Source organism: Hirundo rustica, chromosome 6, assembly GCF_015227805.2.
Source record: "Hirundo rustica isolate bHirRus1 chromosome 6, bHirRus1.pri.v3, whole genome shotgun sequence".
Classification (NCBI taxonomy): domain Eukaryota; kingdom Metazoa; phylum Chordata; class Aves; order Passeriformes; family Hirundinidae; genus Hirundo; species Hirundo rustica.
The window spans coordinates 5,167,009-5,186,589 of record NC_053455.1 but is presented as its reverse complement, the minus strand read 5'-3'; the positions used below and the strand labels follow the sequence as shown (position 1 = coordinate 5,186,589).

General features: G+C 46.8%; 1 protein-coding gene across 2 annotated transcripts in view; it reads left to right on the top strand.

The window, feature by feature from the left end:
- Positions 1-19,581, top strand: part of RTN1 (reticulon 1) — a 125,053-nt gene that overhangs the window by 91,526 nt on the left and 13,946 nt on the right. Inside the window, exon 1 of one of the 2 annotated variants that reach the window (XM_040067895.2) lies at positions 16,615-16,996. The exons of the other annotated variant lie outside the window; for it this stretch is intronic. Within the exon in view, the coding sequence (XP_039923829.1) occupies positions 16,936-16,996 (61 nt within the window). The 5' untranslated portion in view covers positions 16,615-16,935. Of the gene's footprint in view, positions 1-16,614; positions 16,997-19,581 lie in introns of those variants that run through there. 2 annotated transcript variants of the gene reach the window in all.

Below are 19,581 nucleotides of genomic sequence, written 5' to 3'. Positions count from 1 at the left end.
TTTGGCTGTGCACACAGAGTGACTTCAGTGATGTCTGTGGGCCCAGATCAGCTCAGTTTGGGATGTGGGACCTTCCCTTCGAGGGGAGGCATTGCTAAGAGCTGGGGGCAGCTCATGGAGCATGTAGAGCCATGCAGACCTTTGTCAGACACTCCTGTCTGGAGAACATCCCTTAAACGAGTATTGCTCCCTTCTGTTCCTGCACCCCTTGTTAAGCTATATCCCTGCTTTCCCTCAGTGCTTCTTCTCCAGGTGAGAAGCCCTTTCCCTGACCAATCTGGGCAGCTGTCTGCAGCTATTTCCCCTCCTCCCTCCACTTCACATCCCCCAGAAAGGCAGCAACAATGGCTCATCAGACTGTTCAGCATTACATGGGAAGGAAGGGAGGGAACTGAAGCCTGTTCCTCAGCGTGCTTGGGATGTGGCACTTCTCAGGGACAGTCTGACCAGGGGCATTGTCTTTGCAGTGTTTGATGCCTTGGGAAGGCTGACTTGGAACAGAGACTGGACAGAGCTGGAGAATAAAGCAGATATTTATTGAAAGGCTTTTAGGATACCTTGGGCAGGACGGGAGCCTGGCCAGGGCTACATCCAAGGTGGACCCCAAATGGTCACAAAATGGACAAATGGTGAGGAGGTCTCACAGTGTGATAAGTTTTTGTTCATTTGCATATTGGGGTTTAATTTTCCAATTGTAGCTTCAGGTTATGAGGTCCCATCCTTCTTGTTCCTCCCTTCAGTCACTGTTTGTGCTTTTGGGCCTGAAAGTTGTCCTTGGTCTTCAGCAGGAACAGAAGAGAGCTGGCTAACACTGAATGTGGGGCTCAGAACTGCACCCCTGGGCAGCACAGAATCATGAAAGCTAAAACTTAAGGCATCATATTCACTGCACTACAACCCACAGCAGCAGCTAAGAGAAGTGTCTGGATGAGCAGTGGTCACTTAGCTCATGCTTGATGCTGCATGGAGGGGGATTAAAAAGATCAGTGTGATAATCATGGCCCCACAGACCTGCCTGTGCTGTGGTTTGAATCCTGCCCAGGGAGTAGAATCATTTCCTGGCACCTCTGTGTCTGCTAAGAGTAGAAATGTTGCCTCAAACACTGTGTAAATATCTCTGTTACATATAGCCATCTCTCCTGGGTATTCTGCAAGGGACTATTCAGAGCACTTGGCTTCAGCTCCTGTTGCTGTTGCACTGATTTGGAGATGCTGGCAGATGAGATTTTCAGGATTTATTCAGATGAGAGCTTTGCTTTTGCCCTGTGGGCAAGGTTGGAGTTCAGAGCTGCAGACTCTGTTTGTGGATTTGAGTCAGGCATAGACCCACACCGTACCTGCACGTGTAACCCTCTACCTGCAGATTTTAAAAATCAGCGTCAACTGTAGGGGTTTGAGTCTTTCCAGAAAGGCAAGATTGCGACACACTTTCAGCTGTCACCCCCATGGGATCTCACTTTGGCTGACCAAAGTGGAGAAACTGTAAAATGCTGAGGCATCCCCTATGTATCCTTTTAGCATATTTCGACCCAAAATAGGAAGAGAGGGGATGTAAATATTTACTGGGATTGTGTATCAGAGAGCACCCAGGGATCTGCATTTGGATAATCTGCATTGCAAGGGAAGTCAAGGGAATAGCAGACGACTTTGAAAGGCCACAGTGCTGGATGTTTCTTAACATGCACAAATTGCTCCCTGATTTCTCAGGAAAAAGAAAGCTCTGGGCTGATTATTGCTTTTAGATCTTATTTTAGATGTAGTGCCTGGAGACCCAATCAAGATCAGGATCATTTGTTAGCCAAAATAAGAGCAGGCAGTAAGGTCCTTTCCTTGGAGAGCTTGCAGGATGAATCTCAGTGTGAGGAGGATTATTAAATGAAGGAATTTCCACCTTCTCATGTTGTCTGTGGGTCAGCCCTGCTTTGCCTGGCACCTGTTCATTTTTTCAGTCCCCCCACAATGGTGTTACCCTTTGGGTGAAGTGGTGGGTGGAAAAGTGAGGGAGAGGGGAGAAAAACGAGGCGTCTGGAGGTCTGCTCTGCTTTGTCCCCAAACCTTTTCCCTACTTAGATGCATTTGAAAGGTGAGAATTGGCAAACTCATGTTGTCATGACATGCCTGACAATACCAGTCAGCCCTGTGCACCCCAACAGCACCTGTCCCATCACAGAGAGGAAGGATGAGGAAATGTGCCTAACATTTGCTCTACAACAGCCCTACAGAAGTCTGCCCACTGATGTTGAAGAAAGAGAAGTGTCTCTCCTTCTTTTCAGAAACTGTTTTGGCCCACTGCCTGCAGGTACCATAAACACAGTTCATTATTTCCAATCCCCACAGCCCAGCTCTCTGATCGGTCTGATTCGAAGCTGCTCCCATTCCCATTTTATTTGAGCTCAGCTTTAAATATAGCTCATGGAGAAGGATGCAGTGGGTTTGGTAGGAAATGAAGCAGAGCCAGTCCCTGTGATCACAAGATTCCTCCTGCCACATACTATAAATGATGCCCCTGCCGTGCATTAGAGGAACGGAACTACGCAAGGGCCTGAGGACCAAGTGCTCTGCTTTAATTATTCATCATTAGCAGTAGCTATTATTATTTAAGAGCCTGACATATTAACTGCTGTCCAGTTTCTTTCCTTGATTGCTACCATCCAGTATCCTCTTCTTCTTGCTCTTGGGCCAAAGCAAAACTCCTCTCCATCAAGCCGTCTCCAACCCTTTGCCATATCCCACTCACCCAGGCCCCTGGAGCTCCTCTCAGGCTCTTGCTTGCAGTTATTCTGGCAGTACCAAGCCAGACAGTGCTTTGCTGCCAATCCCAAGTTTGTGCTGGGTTTCCCATCAATATCCCCCTGAGTCTGACTCAGATGCTTCATACAATACGTTCACGGGAACAGTTCCCACCGGCGGTGCCAGCACGCCTTACTATCATCCCCATTTCTCCCCGAGAGGCACAGGCCTTGTTTACTCCTCTTTTAATAACACAGATGGTTTTAATAGTTCTCTGTCTTCGCCCCCAGTTCTTTCTCCTTGTCTGTAGTCTGTTTAATGCTTCCTTCTAAGTGATGGCTTTGTCACTTAATCTCATTAAAACTTCTCTCCATTGAACTCCGTGAGCTGCTTATCAGACCGTAAGCCTAATCTCCCATTTGTAATTAATTTGTTCTGTGCCTCCTACAATTTGGCATCATTAGATAATGGCACCACCCTCAAGGTCACTGATACACAGCATGAGGTAAACACCCCTGGCTGCAGCACAGGCTGCCCTGCTGGCCTCCTCCTTCCTCCTCCTCCCTTTGACACACGGCTTGATTTTATTGACATGTTTCTCCTTTTCCCTCAGCCGATTTCTGATGATGCTTCCTGTCCAGCCTGTGCTCTGTGTGACTGCAGATCAATATCACTGGCTGTCTAGAAGCAAATGCTTTTCTGATATCCTCCTAGTGCAGGCTCATCTGCACCAGTTTTCTGCTCACCTTTCAGTTCCTTCCTCCTTGGTCCAAGAATTTATTTGTAGTGCTCTTCCTTTCCTTACATGTTTTTAAAACTTGGAGATCCGTTTCATAGACTCCTAGAATCACAGAATAGTTAGGTTTGGAAGGGACCTTAAAGATCTCCCAGTTCCAACCCCCTGCCATGGCCAGGTTCCTCAAAGCCCAACTCAGCTTGGACTAGAACACTTCCAGGCGTGTCCTGGTGGGCTTGGAATTGGGAATAGGATACAGGAGCCTTTCATCTTCAGGCTTTTGGGCCCAGTGGACACTCAGTGCCTCAATTATCAATAGCATAGGTAGAAACAACCCACAAATCGCTGTTATAGTTCAATCAAATCATAATAATGCACAAACCATTATTATGGTTTGGCATCCATATTTTTGAAAATAAAGGAAAAAAATCCCAGATTATCACAGATGATGGCATCAGCCAGTACCACCAGGCAGTTTCCACTGGTGAGATGAAGAATATCAAGCACTAGCTGGAGATGAAAACCAATCCAGGGCACCCTCCCTTTAAGCCATGTGTTCACAGGCTTCTAAAGGAAGAAGGATACCTTCTGTGGTACTCCCATCTGCTCACTGGGATCTGCTGGTATTGAGTTTTCTGGGACCTTTACATGCTCTGGAATATTGGGTCAGTTCTGGTACAAGCTCAGTCTCTTCATTTTCCCCAGAAGATTTGTTTTTATCTCTCATATTTCCCTCTTTGCATGTGGTTTCTAAGACACTCAAAGGGATTTGATCCATTCTTTCAATTTTTGCTGTTCTCTGCCTGAAAACAATCTACTAAACTTAAGTCCTAGATGCACACAGAGCTGCCATTAGATAATCGGTATCGTTATTCAATGCAGTATTGACCACAGTATTCAGAAATTCAGCATTCAGACAGCTACAGAGAACAGCTCCAAATCCATTGCACAGAGCTGTGGGGAGGAAATCTCCCAAACACTAAAAAACTCAGGTTTTTTAACTCACTGGAGCCTGCAACTGTGTTTCCTAATTGGCAGTTTTTTTAAGTGTGCCTAAATTCTCTTGCCTGATAGCCAAGGAAGAAAAAAACCCAAACCAACTGATGAGAGATTCTGCAGCCTTTTAGGACAAAGCAGGCTGCTGTTAAAGAGATATATTTTTCTGAGGGGCATTAAGTGCAGGAAGGACATTTTGCATTTGATCCTGTAATGGCTGCACACAGATCAGCCCTGGTGCCTCGCTGGGAGCTGGCACGAGGCCACCAGGTAGATCCAGCTTAGTCACTCGAGAGCAGCTACATCATCACCCAGTGCCACATTTTGGCCAAGAGGCAGCTCTTACCTGGGGATGAATGGTGATTACTCCCAGTGAAATGTGCCTGGCTCAGCAGCAAGATGTGTTTGCAACTGGCTTGCGAGCTGTTAGGAACTGTGTGTTTTCTTGGGATGCGGTGATGCCTCAGGATGCTCGTTTAAGGCCAGGAAATCTTCACGGTTATAGTCAGAAACAAGTTTATGCTCAAAGGACATGTTGATAAGACAAGTGACTGACAGGTTGACTTCAGGAGACTCACTCCTGAGATCAGAATCAGGTTTGATCAACAGATTTCCTTTTCCTTTTCCTAAACAATTTGTAATTCCTAGACCATCCTCAGTTTTGTCTCTCTCCTCCAAGCCAAGCTGAAAACGTTTTTTATTCCATTTATATGACTGCCTTTGTGTGTTGTGCTGCCATTCTCTGTGCTCACACAATCACTACACCACTGTGTCCGACTAAAGAGCAAAAACCATTTTAATTTGGCGTATCCTCTGTTTCCTCTGAGAATGAGCACAAGTTTGGTTTCATTCAGCTGTGATGCACTCGAAACCCTGTCCCTGAAGAGAATGTTGCAGCACTAAATACCAGCTATCTACTATCAGAAGGGATGCTTAAAATCTCAGGTGTTTTTTATTTTTAATGATCCATTTGTCTTTTCAGGCTCGTGAGCAGGCAGTGAGATTGCTGTGATTTGCAGCCACAGGCTGCCTGTTTCCTCCCCTGCTTCCATGGAAACACATGTTGGATGAGGCAGAAGCAGGCACAGACTTAAAAGTACATGATTTCCAAACTATTTGCTTTTCCTTGCAAGGAGTTCTTTACCTCCTGTTTTTACAGAACTCTGTGTGAGGAGGAAATCTCTCTAGGGAGAGGCAGCTTTTTGAGGTGTCTGGTGTTGATGCACAGGTTTGCAAGTATAATCCCTGAGCATGTGAATGTGCTGCTCAGAGGTGAAATGCATGAGACAGAGCAGGGATGTTTTGGAACTGGCATTTGGGATCAGAAGAGTTCTGCTTTTATGTAAACTCTTTGCTTTACTTTCATCTCCTCCCTGGAGAGGTGAAGATTGTACCTTCTTCTGCACTCCAGGACCCCAAAGATACCCAATTTGCACATGTAATAGCTCCATGTGTTCTCTGGGCCCCTCTCCTCCCCAGTAAAAACCTCTCTCTCTAAGGGTAAAAATCAGATTTTTTGCAGCTTGATGGTAGAAGGAGGCAGGGCTGGGAAAAGGGCAGCAGCTCACACAGAGCTGCGTGTCATAGCTCAGTACAGCTTCATGGTGTGCTTTGTGTGGGGAATTGATTCAGAAAGAAATTGTAGGAGAAAATGGACCTAAAGTGGCAGCCAGCAGCTCTTCCTATAGCTCCCATGCCGCGGTCTCTGATTAGCAGGGCTCTCACCCTGCAGGGACACCAGCTTGCTCTGCCACCCAGTGCCAAGCTGGAATCCCACTGCTATGGGAGCCAGATCCTGCTTTGGGGCTCAGATCCTGCTCTGGTGGCCGAGTTAGCAGCATCTGAGCCTCACCCCTGGTGTCTTCTAGTTGACTCCTGTTTGCCAGTAAGAGGGGAAAAAAACACTTTTAGATGTGGTGACTCTAATGAGGCACTGCGGGGAACGAGTTTCTGGGTGCTACCTTTGCAGGATGTCTTTCCTGCATGGAAAAGAAATGCATTTTATCTTGCATCACTTGCAAAGCATTCATATTTTGAAGGCTGCTCGTGTCTGTGGCAGCCTAAGCACAAAGCAGGGCAGAAATCTTTTTTACAGAGCAAACCCCAGGCCGCACCCTTTCAGCTGCAGGAAAGGATGGAAACCTCATCACAAAGCCCCATCTCAGGCATCAAGAAATAAAAGTAAATGTCACTCCATGCTGTCTGCTGATTCCACAAGATTCACACTAATCAGAGCCCTTCATTAATTATTTAGCTCCAGGGAAATGTGCCAAAGGGTTCACTTTGGATGTACAAAGTAATTGCCACATTTACTTCCCAGCTAATGGGGAGGCCAAAATAAATTGTACCTGGCTGAGTGGTTGTGTGTGTGTGGGCAGGACCTTCCTGCCCTTTCACATGATTCCATCCATACCCCAGAGCCCACAGAGCTCCCCAATGTCTCAAAGGGCTCAGTGGTGTCCCGCTGTGTGCCAGCCTGGGCTGGACATGTCACCACGCCCAGCCACGGCCATCTCCATCCTCCCCTCCATGCAGTCTGTCCCCCTGCGTCGTGTCTCCACGTGCCTTCTGCCCACTCCAGGGCCGCTCTGGCTCCTCTAGACAACAAAGGGGCTGCTGGTGGGTTGGTTCTGAGTTGCCAGAGCAGGACTGGACCCTCTGTTGGGAGCGGTGCAGAGCCACATCCTGCACAGAGGGCTCCGCTCTGTCCCGGCCGCTGAACGCGTGGGGACAAACCAGCAGCTCCCCCTGCTCCAGGAGAAGTAGGTCTCTACTGCAGGTCTGCAACCTGAGAAAAACAAACAAATGCAGAGCAGCGTGGCTATATTTATCTGAAATTTAGAAGCCCTGGTTCACAGGGAGCTTTGATCACTTTAAATGTCAGGCAGTCTGAGAGAAGAATGAGGGGGGAGAAAAAGCACAGTTGAAAAGAAAGTGTTTTGGAAAAGGTAAGAGCTGCTGCTGCTGCTTCCAAAACAAAGTCCTTCTCTTCTGGCCCCCAGTTTTATTCATCCTAATCTTGAGGGCTGGTGTCTCTCACCTTCAAGCTGGGGATGCTCAGAGGCTGAGGTTCCAAAGCCCAGCCCCACGGGTACTGAGGACCAGCTGGACTCGGAGTCGTGCCCAGAATTCAGAAAATTCACATTCAGAATTCACATCTACTGCACCTGTGAAAGAGGAGGTTCATCCAAAACAAACTATGACAATTAAATTTGGGGGTTGGGGTTGGTTTGTTTTTGGGTGTTTTTTTTTTTTTTTTTTTTTTTTTTTTATTTGCAAACCAAAATAAGATTGTGGTTTTCTTGAATTTATAATAATTTGAAATTAATGTCATGCCATTATGTTTTATCTCTGATTCATCAGTGAGACATTAGTTTTAAGTACCTGGCATTTGAAATTCAAGAACCTCACATGGGACACAAGGGATATTGTGCTTTGGATCCCTGGCTGGATTTATTAAGAATGAACCAACTGATAAAATACAATGAGGTATTTGGTGGCACCTGTCTCAGTCAGGGAGATTCATCAAAGCCCCATGTACTTAAATGTTTCTAGGGAGGGAAACACTTAAGGAAAGCAGTTCTGAAATCCCAGCAGACCTTCTGCAAATCTTGCCCAGGCCTGTTTTACTGTTCTCTTTGGAAATCCCCCATTTCTGCAAGAGCCAAACCTGTTGCAAAGGAGTTCACTACTCATGCAGAATATGTAGTATGCTTCCTTCCACCTCACATTGCTCGTGTGCAGTGCTCTGGGATACAGCTATTTCTGTACCTCTGCAAATCTGCAGTTATCCTGAAATTCCTGATGCTTCTACCATATCCACGTGCTGTTATCACAGCAGAGCGGTTAAATGGGCTGTCAATAAGGAAAACACCTTCCCTTGTCTAGTTTTGTCCAGTGGACTTTCAAGCTACTTATTAATTAATAAATATGGAAAAATAATTCTATTTTTCATGTATATATTCAAATACTTCTATTTTGCTCACACTCATCCCAGGATAGAGAGCTCTCAGTCCTTCTGCAGAAGCAATCAGTAAAATGTGGTTCATGGTGTTTAACAGTACCGTCGGGGAAATCTGAATTCCTCAGGCTTTTTTCGTTTGGTTTTCAAAGTGCGAAATAGTTTTGCTGATTTATCTTTAATCCTTTAGCCTTGAGAATGGGAAATTAAATTGTCTTTTCTCAGACATTTGATGTCAGCATCCAAATCAGGACTTTCTCATTGTGTGCAAAGAGGGAGCGAGGTTATATGATAGTCAAGTGCTCAGAGATAGGATCTGTTTTTCAGAGAGAAACTCATTTCCACAAATTCAGTGGGTTCAGTCAGGTCCTGCATTTTTTTTTTTTCTTCTTGTTTTCCTCCTTTTGCATCTGTTTGCATAAGATAACTGGTTTTAGGGATGACTGATCTTAAGTTCCTAATGAGCTAGCTCCAGGGTGTGGATTTTTGTGGCATATCCTGCTGATTGGATGATGGAAGCTTGCTTGATCTTGCTTATGGTATCTTCCCTAAGATAGATACATATGATGTGTCCTCTTCCCTCTGCCCCATGTGAGGGGATGTGCTGGGGCAGGGTCAGCCCCCCACTACTCAAACCATTTCTGCTTGCCTGTGTTGCTTCACTTCCAACCGATGTCCAAAAATGCCACACAAATCCATTTTGCCTGTTTGTTTCCCCAGCAAACACAACTCTGACCACTTTTCAGCCAACACTTCTGGCACATCATTTCCTGATCTAATTCTTCTGATTGCCCTAGAGGCCCATAATAACATTTAAAACCCAGAGTGCTGCTTCACCATCCAAAGCGCTTCTCCAGCCAGTGCCCACACAGACTCCCAACAGAACCCTGCCCTTGTTTTCCCCTTCTCACAGCCTTGCACTGGCACTTCTGCCTTGCACAGCACTATTTTATGTCCTTCACTGCTCCTTTTGGGTTCTTTCCCCCCACTCTGTGCCACGCAGCACCGTTGGCATTGCTGCAATAACCAGTCATCGCTTTTGCGAGCACTTTGGGCTGTGTTTGCCCAGGACAGGAGCAGCTGCTTCTTCACCTCCCCCTGTCCGACCTGTCCTCCATGTCTCTGCAACCTCAGCCAGGATTCTCCCAAAATACCAGCCAGCATTTTCCCATATTAACAGCCAGCTTCCCAGGCTGGGTATGAATGGAGCTGTCCCTTTGCAGAGAGCATCTTGGTACCCAGGTGTCTCTCATCCCTGGAGCAGGCTGTTGAATCCAGCAGTGTGTCAGTGATTTGCTTCTGTTTTCCAGGGAAAGCTGGGGTTGCCATGACAATTGTGTGCCGGCCGAGCCAGTGCATGGCTGCAGGATCCACACACCTCCAGCACTAATGCATTTTATCCTCCCTGCAGGGCAGGGTGGGGGATGTAAAGATGCCCGTGGTGAGGTGCTTGAATCAGCTTTCCAGCACGGTGAGAGGAGCACCTTTCCCCAAAGAATATTATTTTTTGGGAGCATCTGAAGCTGGGGAAAGGGGCTTGATCTACATTAAATTATTCTCCACCTTCTCCCCTGGCGTGGACTGGGCTGGCAGCAGGAATGCCAGGTACAGGAGCAGTGGAGGCAGCAGAAATGCTGCAAACCCCAGCTCATTCTCAAGCCCCCCTGGCTGCTTATGAGCATCCCAAACTCAATTAAGGGCTTGTGGCACTGCTGCAAATGTAGCCTCAGTCTCATGAGCCTCTGCCTGCAGGCTGTTGGTTTAATTTGCAGTCACATTTGCAAAATTTGTAGTTGCATTTTGCACTTGGGAGAGAGCATCTCAACCTCTGAATCAGCACCAGGAGCTTCAAAAATTGGGTCTGATCCCAGCAGAACCGGAGCAAAGGGTGGCCCTGCAAGCTGGAAGCAAAGCTTTGGCATTTTTGTGGGAACATCTTTCCTGGGGTTGCACCAGAGCTGCCTGAGCTCAGGACTTGGATGTGCAGAGGAGCAAAGGGCAGGAAAGGACTTCTCCCTGGTGGCTTGTGACACTGCCATGTGGCACAGCCCCATTTCCTCAGCTCAGGCACTGGATACCGGATCTTGCTTGAAGAATTTGCTAAAAATGCATCATCATCATCATCTCTTCAGGGCATGCTTGGCCAAAGAGGAGAGTCCCCTGTGCCCCTTACACACCACCAGGCAGGATTTCACCATTTCCAGGAGCAGTGCACTCCAAATTCATCTTTACAACTTTGCTTGATCCCCCCTGGTCCAAGGATGGCAGCCAGCAACAGCAGCCTTCCAAGTCGTGTTGCAAAAACAAGGGAGGCTCCAACAAAGGAGTGCTGGGTGCTGCAGAAACAAAGCTCAAAAAGCAGACGATGGCCCAAATTTAAATAGACCAAGCAGACCCAGAGACCTCAGAGAGATGATTCCCAAGGTCACGTAGGAAGCCTGTGGCAGACGTGGGGACAGAACAGAGATCTCTTGAGGCTCAGCCACGCTGTGGTCTCAGGACTGTCTTCTCTTTTGTCTTCCAGTACATTAAGAAGATCAGTTAATGAAATGGAATTAATAATGCCAGCTGCAGCACCAGCAATGCTGTAGGAGAGAAAAATTTCACAGCACGGGCTTAAAAACAGAGGGCTCGGAAATGGGAATAAGCTGCAAGCACTTCCCTTTGTAATGGGGGAGTGCAGGTCAGAGAGAGTTTTAGGGTCTCTTCAGGTTTACTGATCAAACCTTAAAAGAGGAATGAAGATGTAGCAACTACCTCCCCCCAGGGGAGAGAAACTCATGATTTTAAGGTTCCCAGCAACTGAAAAAAAGTAGTCCCACTGGAAAGAATCAAAAGACTTTTCTAGGTCAATGGCAGGAATAGAGCCTTTATTTCTACGAACCTCACAGTTCAAAAATAACATTAAAGAACCAAGAGAAATTATCCACCTCTGAAGAACCAGGAGTAAATCAAAGCTGATTGTTATGTGCTGCCTGCAGTAATCAGGGAGCTCAAATGGCACCACAAGGAGTCCCAGCCATCTCCGGGATGGCTGCTGAAGTAGGTCTGTGCCGTGTTCACTGAGGCACACCAGAAGCTCAAACCCCACAATTGTTTCTTAACACCACCACTGAATCTAAGGAGCTCCCCCCAAAGGGCTCGTTCACCAGGATTCAAGGAAAGGCCACCTCGTTCCCAGGGAAGGAAGCAAGCACAAAGCTTGTCTCACCTGGGTCTTTTCACACACTGGTTTGGCTCGTGTCGCTGGCTTGTTGCTGAAAATCTGATGATAATGAGGTCTCGTTATACACTTATGTATGGCTAGTTTGCAGTTATATATGTCTGTTTACAGTTCTACATAGTACAGCTGGGACTTCGGAACCTGGAGCAGTGACGGGGAGACCTCAGAGCAGCTTCCAGTGCTTAAAGGGGGCTGATAAGAGAGCTGGAGAGGGATTTTGGACAAGGGCATGGAGTGACAGGAGAAAGGGGAATGTCTTCATCTGACAGCAGGCATGTTTGGATTAGGTGTTGGGAAGAAAATCTTCCCTGTGAGGCTGGTGAGGCCCTGGCCCACACTGCACAGGAAAGCTGTGGCTGCCCCATCCCTGAAGTGTTCAGGCCAGGTTGGACAGAGCTCTTGACCAGCCTGGTCTAGTGGAAGGTGTTCCTGCCCGTGGCAGGGGTTGGGAACTGGATGATCTTTAAAGTCCCTTCGACTGTACACTTCCATGATTAGATATATCCATATATATCTATATATAGAAATATACATCTATAATCTCAGCCTTTGAGCTAAGATGGGTATGAAGAACAGTTTTGCTGGGCAGAAACAGAGGCAGTAGAGCAGAAGCTTAGCACGTCTCAAAATCACACTTCTTGTCCTTGTGAACAACCCAAATATTTTTTGACTGATGATTAAAAAACCCCTTATAAATCCAGGCATTTCAAGACTTAAAAAGGAATTGCAGAGAGGCTGGGACATTATGTGACATGCCAGGACATGGGGCTTCTTTCGTTGTGATTCTTCAGCTTCAAACTTTAATTCTGCCAGTTTAAGACCATGTTGTCTTTTTTTTTACCAGCTTATTGATTCCTTTTGCGGTCTGAAGACCTGAGAAAAAAGGCAATTCTTCACTGCATTACATCTTCTAAGAGAAAGTAGCAAAGACCTGGGGCAAAAGACATCAAGGACAGAGCTGTCTATGTGCTTCCTGCGCTGTGAGAAGTGATGGACCTGAAACAGCCATCAGCATCTCCCAGCTCATGGCCTTGCCATTCGAGCTGCCTCTGAGCAGCTCTGCAGACCAGAAAATGTGCAAGAATGAGCACAAGACAGTGAAAAGGATGAGAGCAGAGCCAGGACTTGGCCCATCCTTCTGCTATTGACAGCCTCCTCACGAAAATGTAATTGCTGGCTGCCCTTGCTTGGAGTGCTCAGGCAAAAATTCTCCGTTGCTCTTTAGAGCTTCGAGACATATTAATGCGACTTTTAAAATAGCATCCTCTCTATTTTTGTTGCTAATGCTAAGAACAAATTAGCTTAGAAAAATAACCCAAATGATCTCCCTCAATGCTATTGTTCTCCTAAAGTGCTAAGTGTCAGGATCTTTCAGCGCCACGTTGCAAATCTGGTGCTGCGCTCAATGTGTCCCACGGAGCCTTGACGTGGAGTGATGCAGGAAAACGCAACCAGTCCAAAGTGCCTTCAAAGTCACTGCACTCCAAACAGTGGTTTCAGCTCTGTCTTTGGGATTTTAACCTTTAAATAATCTTTGAAACCAACTGAAACCAGCTGACTTCCAGCTCTGTCCTCCAGCAGGGTTGTTAAGGGATGGCCCCGGAGTTTAGTTCCTGTGGTAGAACAGTGGGTGCTTCTGAGCTCTTCTGGACTGTTATGGTCCATTCAGGTATATTTACCTGAAAAACCTTAAATGTTGCTAACTCTGACCTCATCAGAGCTCATCAGTGGTGCACAGGTGGGTTGGGTCACTGTGGAAGGACCTTTGGAAGGAGACAAAATAGGGCTGGAGCCCCAATCCTAGTACAGGATTTTGTGTGTCCCTGCAAGGGGCACAACCCTAGTGGCCACAGCCACGGCAGGGTGTCCCTGTCCTCTGCAGAGCTACAGTCACATTTGGCCATCCAGAGGTGAGTGCCCCATGCCTGGAATTGTTCAAGGCCAGATTGGATGGGGCTTTAAGAAACTTTGTCTTGTGGATGGCATCCCTGCCCATGGGCAAAGGGTTTGGAACTAGATGACTTTTAAGGTCCCTTCCAGCCCAAATCATTCTATGATTCTGTAATTCTGTGATTTCACTTGGAGTTGGAGGCATGGAAAGAAACGAGGCAGACAGCAGTGTGTTCACTTGGTCAGTGGTTTCCTGCAGCGATCCCATGGGTAACTTTATTTTACTGAGTCCTTACCCCACACATCCTGCACACACAGGTCATTGTCTCCAGCAGAGCTACGTAACAGGCAAGTGCTGATGAGCCCTCCTGGCTCGTGGCTGTGCCATCAACACTGTGACCTCACTAACACACCTTAAGGTCTGTAGTGATTTCAGTAACACCCGCAGAAGGCTTCCAATGGATAGAAGGGATGCTCTGAAGGGATGCAAATTCCACTTACTATTTTTCATCCTGCTCTTATTCATGATCACAGGAAAGCTTTCCTCCAACACTGATTTTTCCTGTAGCTGATGCCAAGATCTCTGTGCATGTGTCACCCTTTTAAGATCCAGGCAGTGCAATGTTTATTTGTGCCTTCCAGCCTGCTCCTGGTTTAGTTCCTGGTTTAGTGGCAAAGAAGCAGTTCTTAACCTCGGGATTGATGGCTGAGTGCTTAGTTCTAACTCTGTCTCACTACTTACTGAATGTAATTTAAAATCTCATTGTGGAAATGCATTTTTTATCAATGGCCGTCTCAGTGCTGGATCCACCCAGCGCTGATTGGGTTTTGTGCCATTTCTGCAGTCACACATAGCGTTTCTCCTGTCCCCCACCTGCCTCAGGTCCTGGGACAAGTGAGTGCACACTGGAAACTCTTCTTAGCCCATGTGCATTTTCTAAGTGTCTTCATCTCCCTGCTCCAGTTCAGTTCTGTTTCTGACACAAATGCAGTGTTGTTACTGCTGATAAAGCAATGGGTTCCGGTGCCTGCGGATTAAAATAGTCCTGGAAGTAGTGTGGGAGAGTCCAATCACATGGGCCAGGTCTGAAGAGACACTCCTCCAAAGAGGAGTAAGGATTTAAACAGGAAGCCTGATGGTCTGGTTTGTTTTGGTAGCCTGAAAGAGGGAATGCAGACATCAAGTCTGAGGCAAGAAAAATTTCTACGAACAATGAAGGCGAGGAGAAATCATTATTGAGATGTTAAACGTACATGGATCACTCTTCTGTCCAAAGGAAATTTGTCCTTCATACCTGACTGAGAAATTTGGGTTACAGTGAGACCAAACAGAGATCTTTTGCCTTCTCACTGCTGTGTTTCTTGTGGTATGCACCCAGTAGCCATGAATTTGACCTGTGCACCATGTGTGGGGTGTCTTTGGCTATTCCAGGGACAGGGATGTAGATGTTTTATGTGAATTATGTCTCTGATTTTTACACACTGCTTGTAAATACTTCATATTATGGCTTGGTGCTGGGAATCCCATTGTAGAGCTGCAAAGAGTTTGCAGGGCAAAAATGTTTCAATAGGGATATTTTTTTCTCTTGCAAAGGGTCTAAACCAATTAGAAATTGGTTAGAAATCATCCCTTGCCAACCTCTTTCTTCCTTTTTTTTTTTTTTAAACAAAGCCAGGGAGAACACAAAATCCAGATTTGTAAAATTATAGATGGTTTAATCTTACTCTATGCAATGACAGCTGAAGCCAGTTCTGCCCTAATTAGTAAAGAATTCCTCTGTTCGGGGAAAGAAGATGCTGGGTTCAAGCCTAAGCAAGTGTTTTTGAGGATCTCAGGGACGGTTTATAAACATGAACAATAGCTGTTGGCCTCCATTATCCCCGCAGTTTATGAGGTAAAGAGTAAGATAATACTGTGGTGAATCTCCTTAAATTTTGGCTTTCTTCTATAAGATGAGTTACCTGAGGGAAGGATAAGTGACCTACTACTGCCAGTTGGAGGAGATACCTGTTTACTCCGGTATTAAAGACCTTTTATTTCTGGAGCCAAAAGAGCAGAGGGGTTCAAACTCTATTCCCCATGCTGATGAGTATGTGACCCACTGTGTCTGTGTTGGTGTCTGTTCCCACGACAAAAAGCAAAATTCAGCAGCTAAAGTGAAATTATTTCATGAATTGTCATGATCTGAAGGTTTAAATCCAGCCTCAGAGCGGAGAGGTGCCCAGCTGGGGCCATTCTGCCCAAAATGACTGGACATAGTCTGATATATGGGTCACTCTTGATTGAAATGGGGTGACTTTTTGGGGAGTTGCCTAATATTACGAGGCACCCCAAAATCCAAAAATGCAAACAGGTGGAGTGGCAGAGGATTTTCTTTCCCAGTGTTTGCCAAGTAAGATCATTGCATGGTAATGTTGTCTCTGCAAGGCTAATTATAATAGTTTACTGGGAAGGGAAACTGAGGCATGGGCTGTGTCCTGCTAGGGAAGGAGTGGTGGGGCCCATGTTAAAATTCAGCTATTAGTGAACCTTTCACAAATTGTCCTGTGTTCCTGCACTCCTACACCTCAAATCCTGATTTTTGCAGCATTTTGGGCAACAACAGGAGGCAGCGCTCGTTCCCTGCACGCCCAAACCCGGTGGAGCTGGGAGTCCTCAGCATCCTGGTGTGGCAGGTCTTGGCACGGGGAGGGGGGCACACGGGTCACCCCGTGCCCTCAGGGTTTTCAGGAAAAAAATTAGCAAAATAGGTGTTGCTCTGCAGGGCTTGGATCCTGACCTTGTTTATTTTCCTGCCTGCTCCCCGACCCCACCCAGCTGGGCAGAGGAGAGGGAGGCATGAAAACCTGGAGGGGCTGCGTGAGATTTGGCCTTCATGCGAATTGAAAAAAAAAAACTAAAAAAAAACCCAAAACCAAAAAGATAGGAAAAAGAAGAAAACACCAGATTCCATCACTGTCAAGAAATTTCTGGAACACGAACAGTCACAACCGAACTGACACATAGGAAACACTGCTCTCCCCCCACCCCTCCCCGATTTTACCCACACCCAATTTGTTTTTATTTCTTGGCCATCAGGTTGCCTTAACCATTTCCATGGCTTCGGGAGGCTAAGCCGCCCGAGCGCAAGCTTTTTGATTTGAAAAGGGACCGCATCCCCTTTTGAAAGGAGCCTGCTCCCTAGGGCAACCACATCACACTGCTGATTTGCTGCAGTGGAGACCGCAGCGCGTACAATATGCCCTCCCCCTCCGCCTGTGCTGCTTACAGCATCAGTCCGGAGCCGAGCGGGGAGACGGCAGCGGTACCCAGCGAGCCACCCATGCTCGGGGATGCCTGACTGCTAAGGCAGCGCCTCCGACGAAAAGGACCGGCAATCGATCCCCCAGCCCTCCGAGATGCAAGCCAGCGCCGATTCCACCAAGATGGACTGTCTTTGGAGCAACTGGAAATGTCAGGGTATTCTGTCTGTTCCCGTGTTGCATGCTAGGACTGCATGGCAGAGGAGGCAAAGGCAGGATCCGTCCATTTTTTTTGCGTTGTTCACCTGTGGGCCTTTGCATGCCGTTTCCTCTCCCTCCCCGCCAAGCTTTTCTTTGAGGGGGGGGGGGTGATTTAAAGAAAGAAAGATTGAAAGCTCTCTGTTCTTGGAATGCGTTTCTCCCATCCGCAGGTGTCTCACCCTGAAAGCATCCAGGATACAGTAGGTCCTCCCTTCCCACCTCACATTCCCAAAGCATCCGCCCTTGCCCTTCGCGGCGTCATTCCCCATCCTCGGCTCTCTCCCTCGGGATATCGCCGGCACGGTTTCCTACCTTTCGGGCTTTGGGGAAGCCGGGTGACGGTGCATTGGTGCCCGCCGGGGCTGCCGAGGGCTGGAGGTGGTGGCGTTGCGCTCCACGGACACACCCAGAGCAGGGCTTAGCTTGTGGCACACAAAGAAAACGCAGCTCGGCGAGGAGGGCGACGGAGCCGGGCATGGCCCCCCGCTTCCTACTTTGCTCTGGGATTGTTTTGTTTCGTTTTGTTTTGTTTTGTTTTGTTTTTTTAAAAACCACAATAATCCTTTCATGATGCTCCCTAGCACTCGTTCGGCGCGGGGGGCGGTAAAATATTGCGGTGATGTTTCCTCGCTGCCGCGTAGGCGAAGGGAACAATGGCAAATCTCCCTTTTTGGGCTGAATTTCAGCGTGTTTTGAGCGGGTCGGTGTCTGCGCTGGGTGGGGCTGGCCACCTTCCCGGGTGCCTTGGACAGCTTTTCAGCCATTTTTAGTCGGCTTCACACTTCCCAGCCGGCATCCAGCCTTTGTTTTGATAAAAGGCAGTCTCTGTGACGCTGCTGCTCGCTGGGCAGATTAGAGGGAGAAGAGCTAGCGGCTGATCCTGCCGGGCAGGCTGGGGCTGCTTCGGGCAGGCTTTGTTTGGATGTAATTTTTAAATTTTAAGGTGGGTGTTTACGCTGAGCAGTGAGTTCGTGGTGCTGATGCTCAACAGCAGGGTCCCAGGGAGAGAGGTTACTCCATAGCATCATCTCACTAAAGGCTCCAGGATCCTTGCAGACGTAGTTTCATAAACGCAGCTCGATGCAACAGAAGCTGGAAAACCTTCCCGAAGTGTTTTTTTGGGGAGGGGTGGGGATGGAGAGACCTTTCAGACGCTTTTCTTAGGAAGCATGATATTTTTGCAATTTCAGTTCAGCGTCTAATTGCATTTAGGAACTGAGGGGGTTTTTTTAAGGAAGATGAGTAGCTGGAAAGTAAACAGATGCACCTGTTAAATGCCAGGCTCCAGCAGCTCCGAAATGAAGGGCAAGGGTTTTCCCTGCGTTTGTGGGATTCATTAAGCTTATAAAAGAATCACAAGCAAACTTCGGGGTCTTTTCTTCTGAGATTGTAGATGAACTTCCTCGAAGGGTGGGGTTTGGGTTTTTCTTCAAAAATGCTGAGTATTTTGTTGATTCTTATAGAAACATTGACTTGCTGAGTCAGATTGCTGAACCACCTGTTTTTAGAATGAAACTGAGTATTTTCCTTCGCATCAGGAAAAAAAAAAATCATAAATTAAAAAAGGGGAATAACAAAGGGCATGCTGCTATTGTTTAATTAATAATTAATAATAATAGTGGTATTTCTCTCCTTCATTGCTTTCCTTTTTGAAATCAGGGTAGATCTGATGAAAATTGAATGGCACAATGCGTCCCATGCTGATTTGAAAAAAAACCCCAGGTCTGAAAAAATCAACGCAGCTAAAATAAATCACTTGCCTCACTTCCACAGCATTTGCATATTTTTTTCTTTTCCTTGGGTGGTGCTTTTTGATTCCAAAATGATCCTGCAGAAAACATGAAATAGCCATAGAATATTATCTCTGTCATCAAAATTCTTTGATCATTCCCAGATAAAATAGAGGAAATTTAAAATTCAGGAGAATGAAGACTAAAGACGATTCATGGATTCTTTTAGTATCTATTATTCATGTTGTCTCTGTCTCAATCTGGAATATCAGTTTTGTGCAAATCTGGAGTTGTATAATTTTGCCAGCTTGATTGTCAATGGAATTATGGATCCTCCCTGAAAAGTCTGGAATGTGTCTGTGAGTGTAACAGATGCAGAGAGAAACCTCAGTAAATACAGAGCATATTTTTATGGAAATTATAGAGATTCAGCAATGAGGTTAACAAAAGTTTTGATTACTCAGCAACGAAGCCTGTAACTAGCTGTATCATTGAATTAATCCTACAGTACTTAAAACTGGTGTAAAATCGGGTGGGGATCGTGAGGAGCTGCAAAGACTCTTTGGTGAAGCCTTGACTTTGCCCCACTCAGTCGAGGTGCTGTTGTTTCCCTTGCAGTGAATCAACCGCTGCTGCTGCACACATTTAGAAATACTGGTTTTTACCTGCCCATCCTGCGGGTACAGCAGGATTAGAGCAAAGGTAGATCGTGGTCCAGCCCTTGGACGGTAATTCACCGCTGCTGGGCGTCTGCTTCATTCAATATATTAACAAGGGTGGTGGCTTTGGGGAATCGCAGCACGTCCACGCC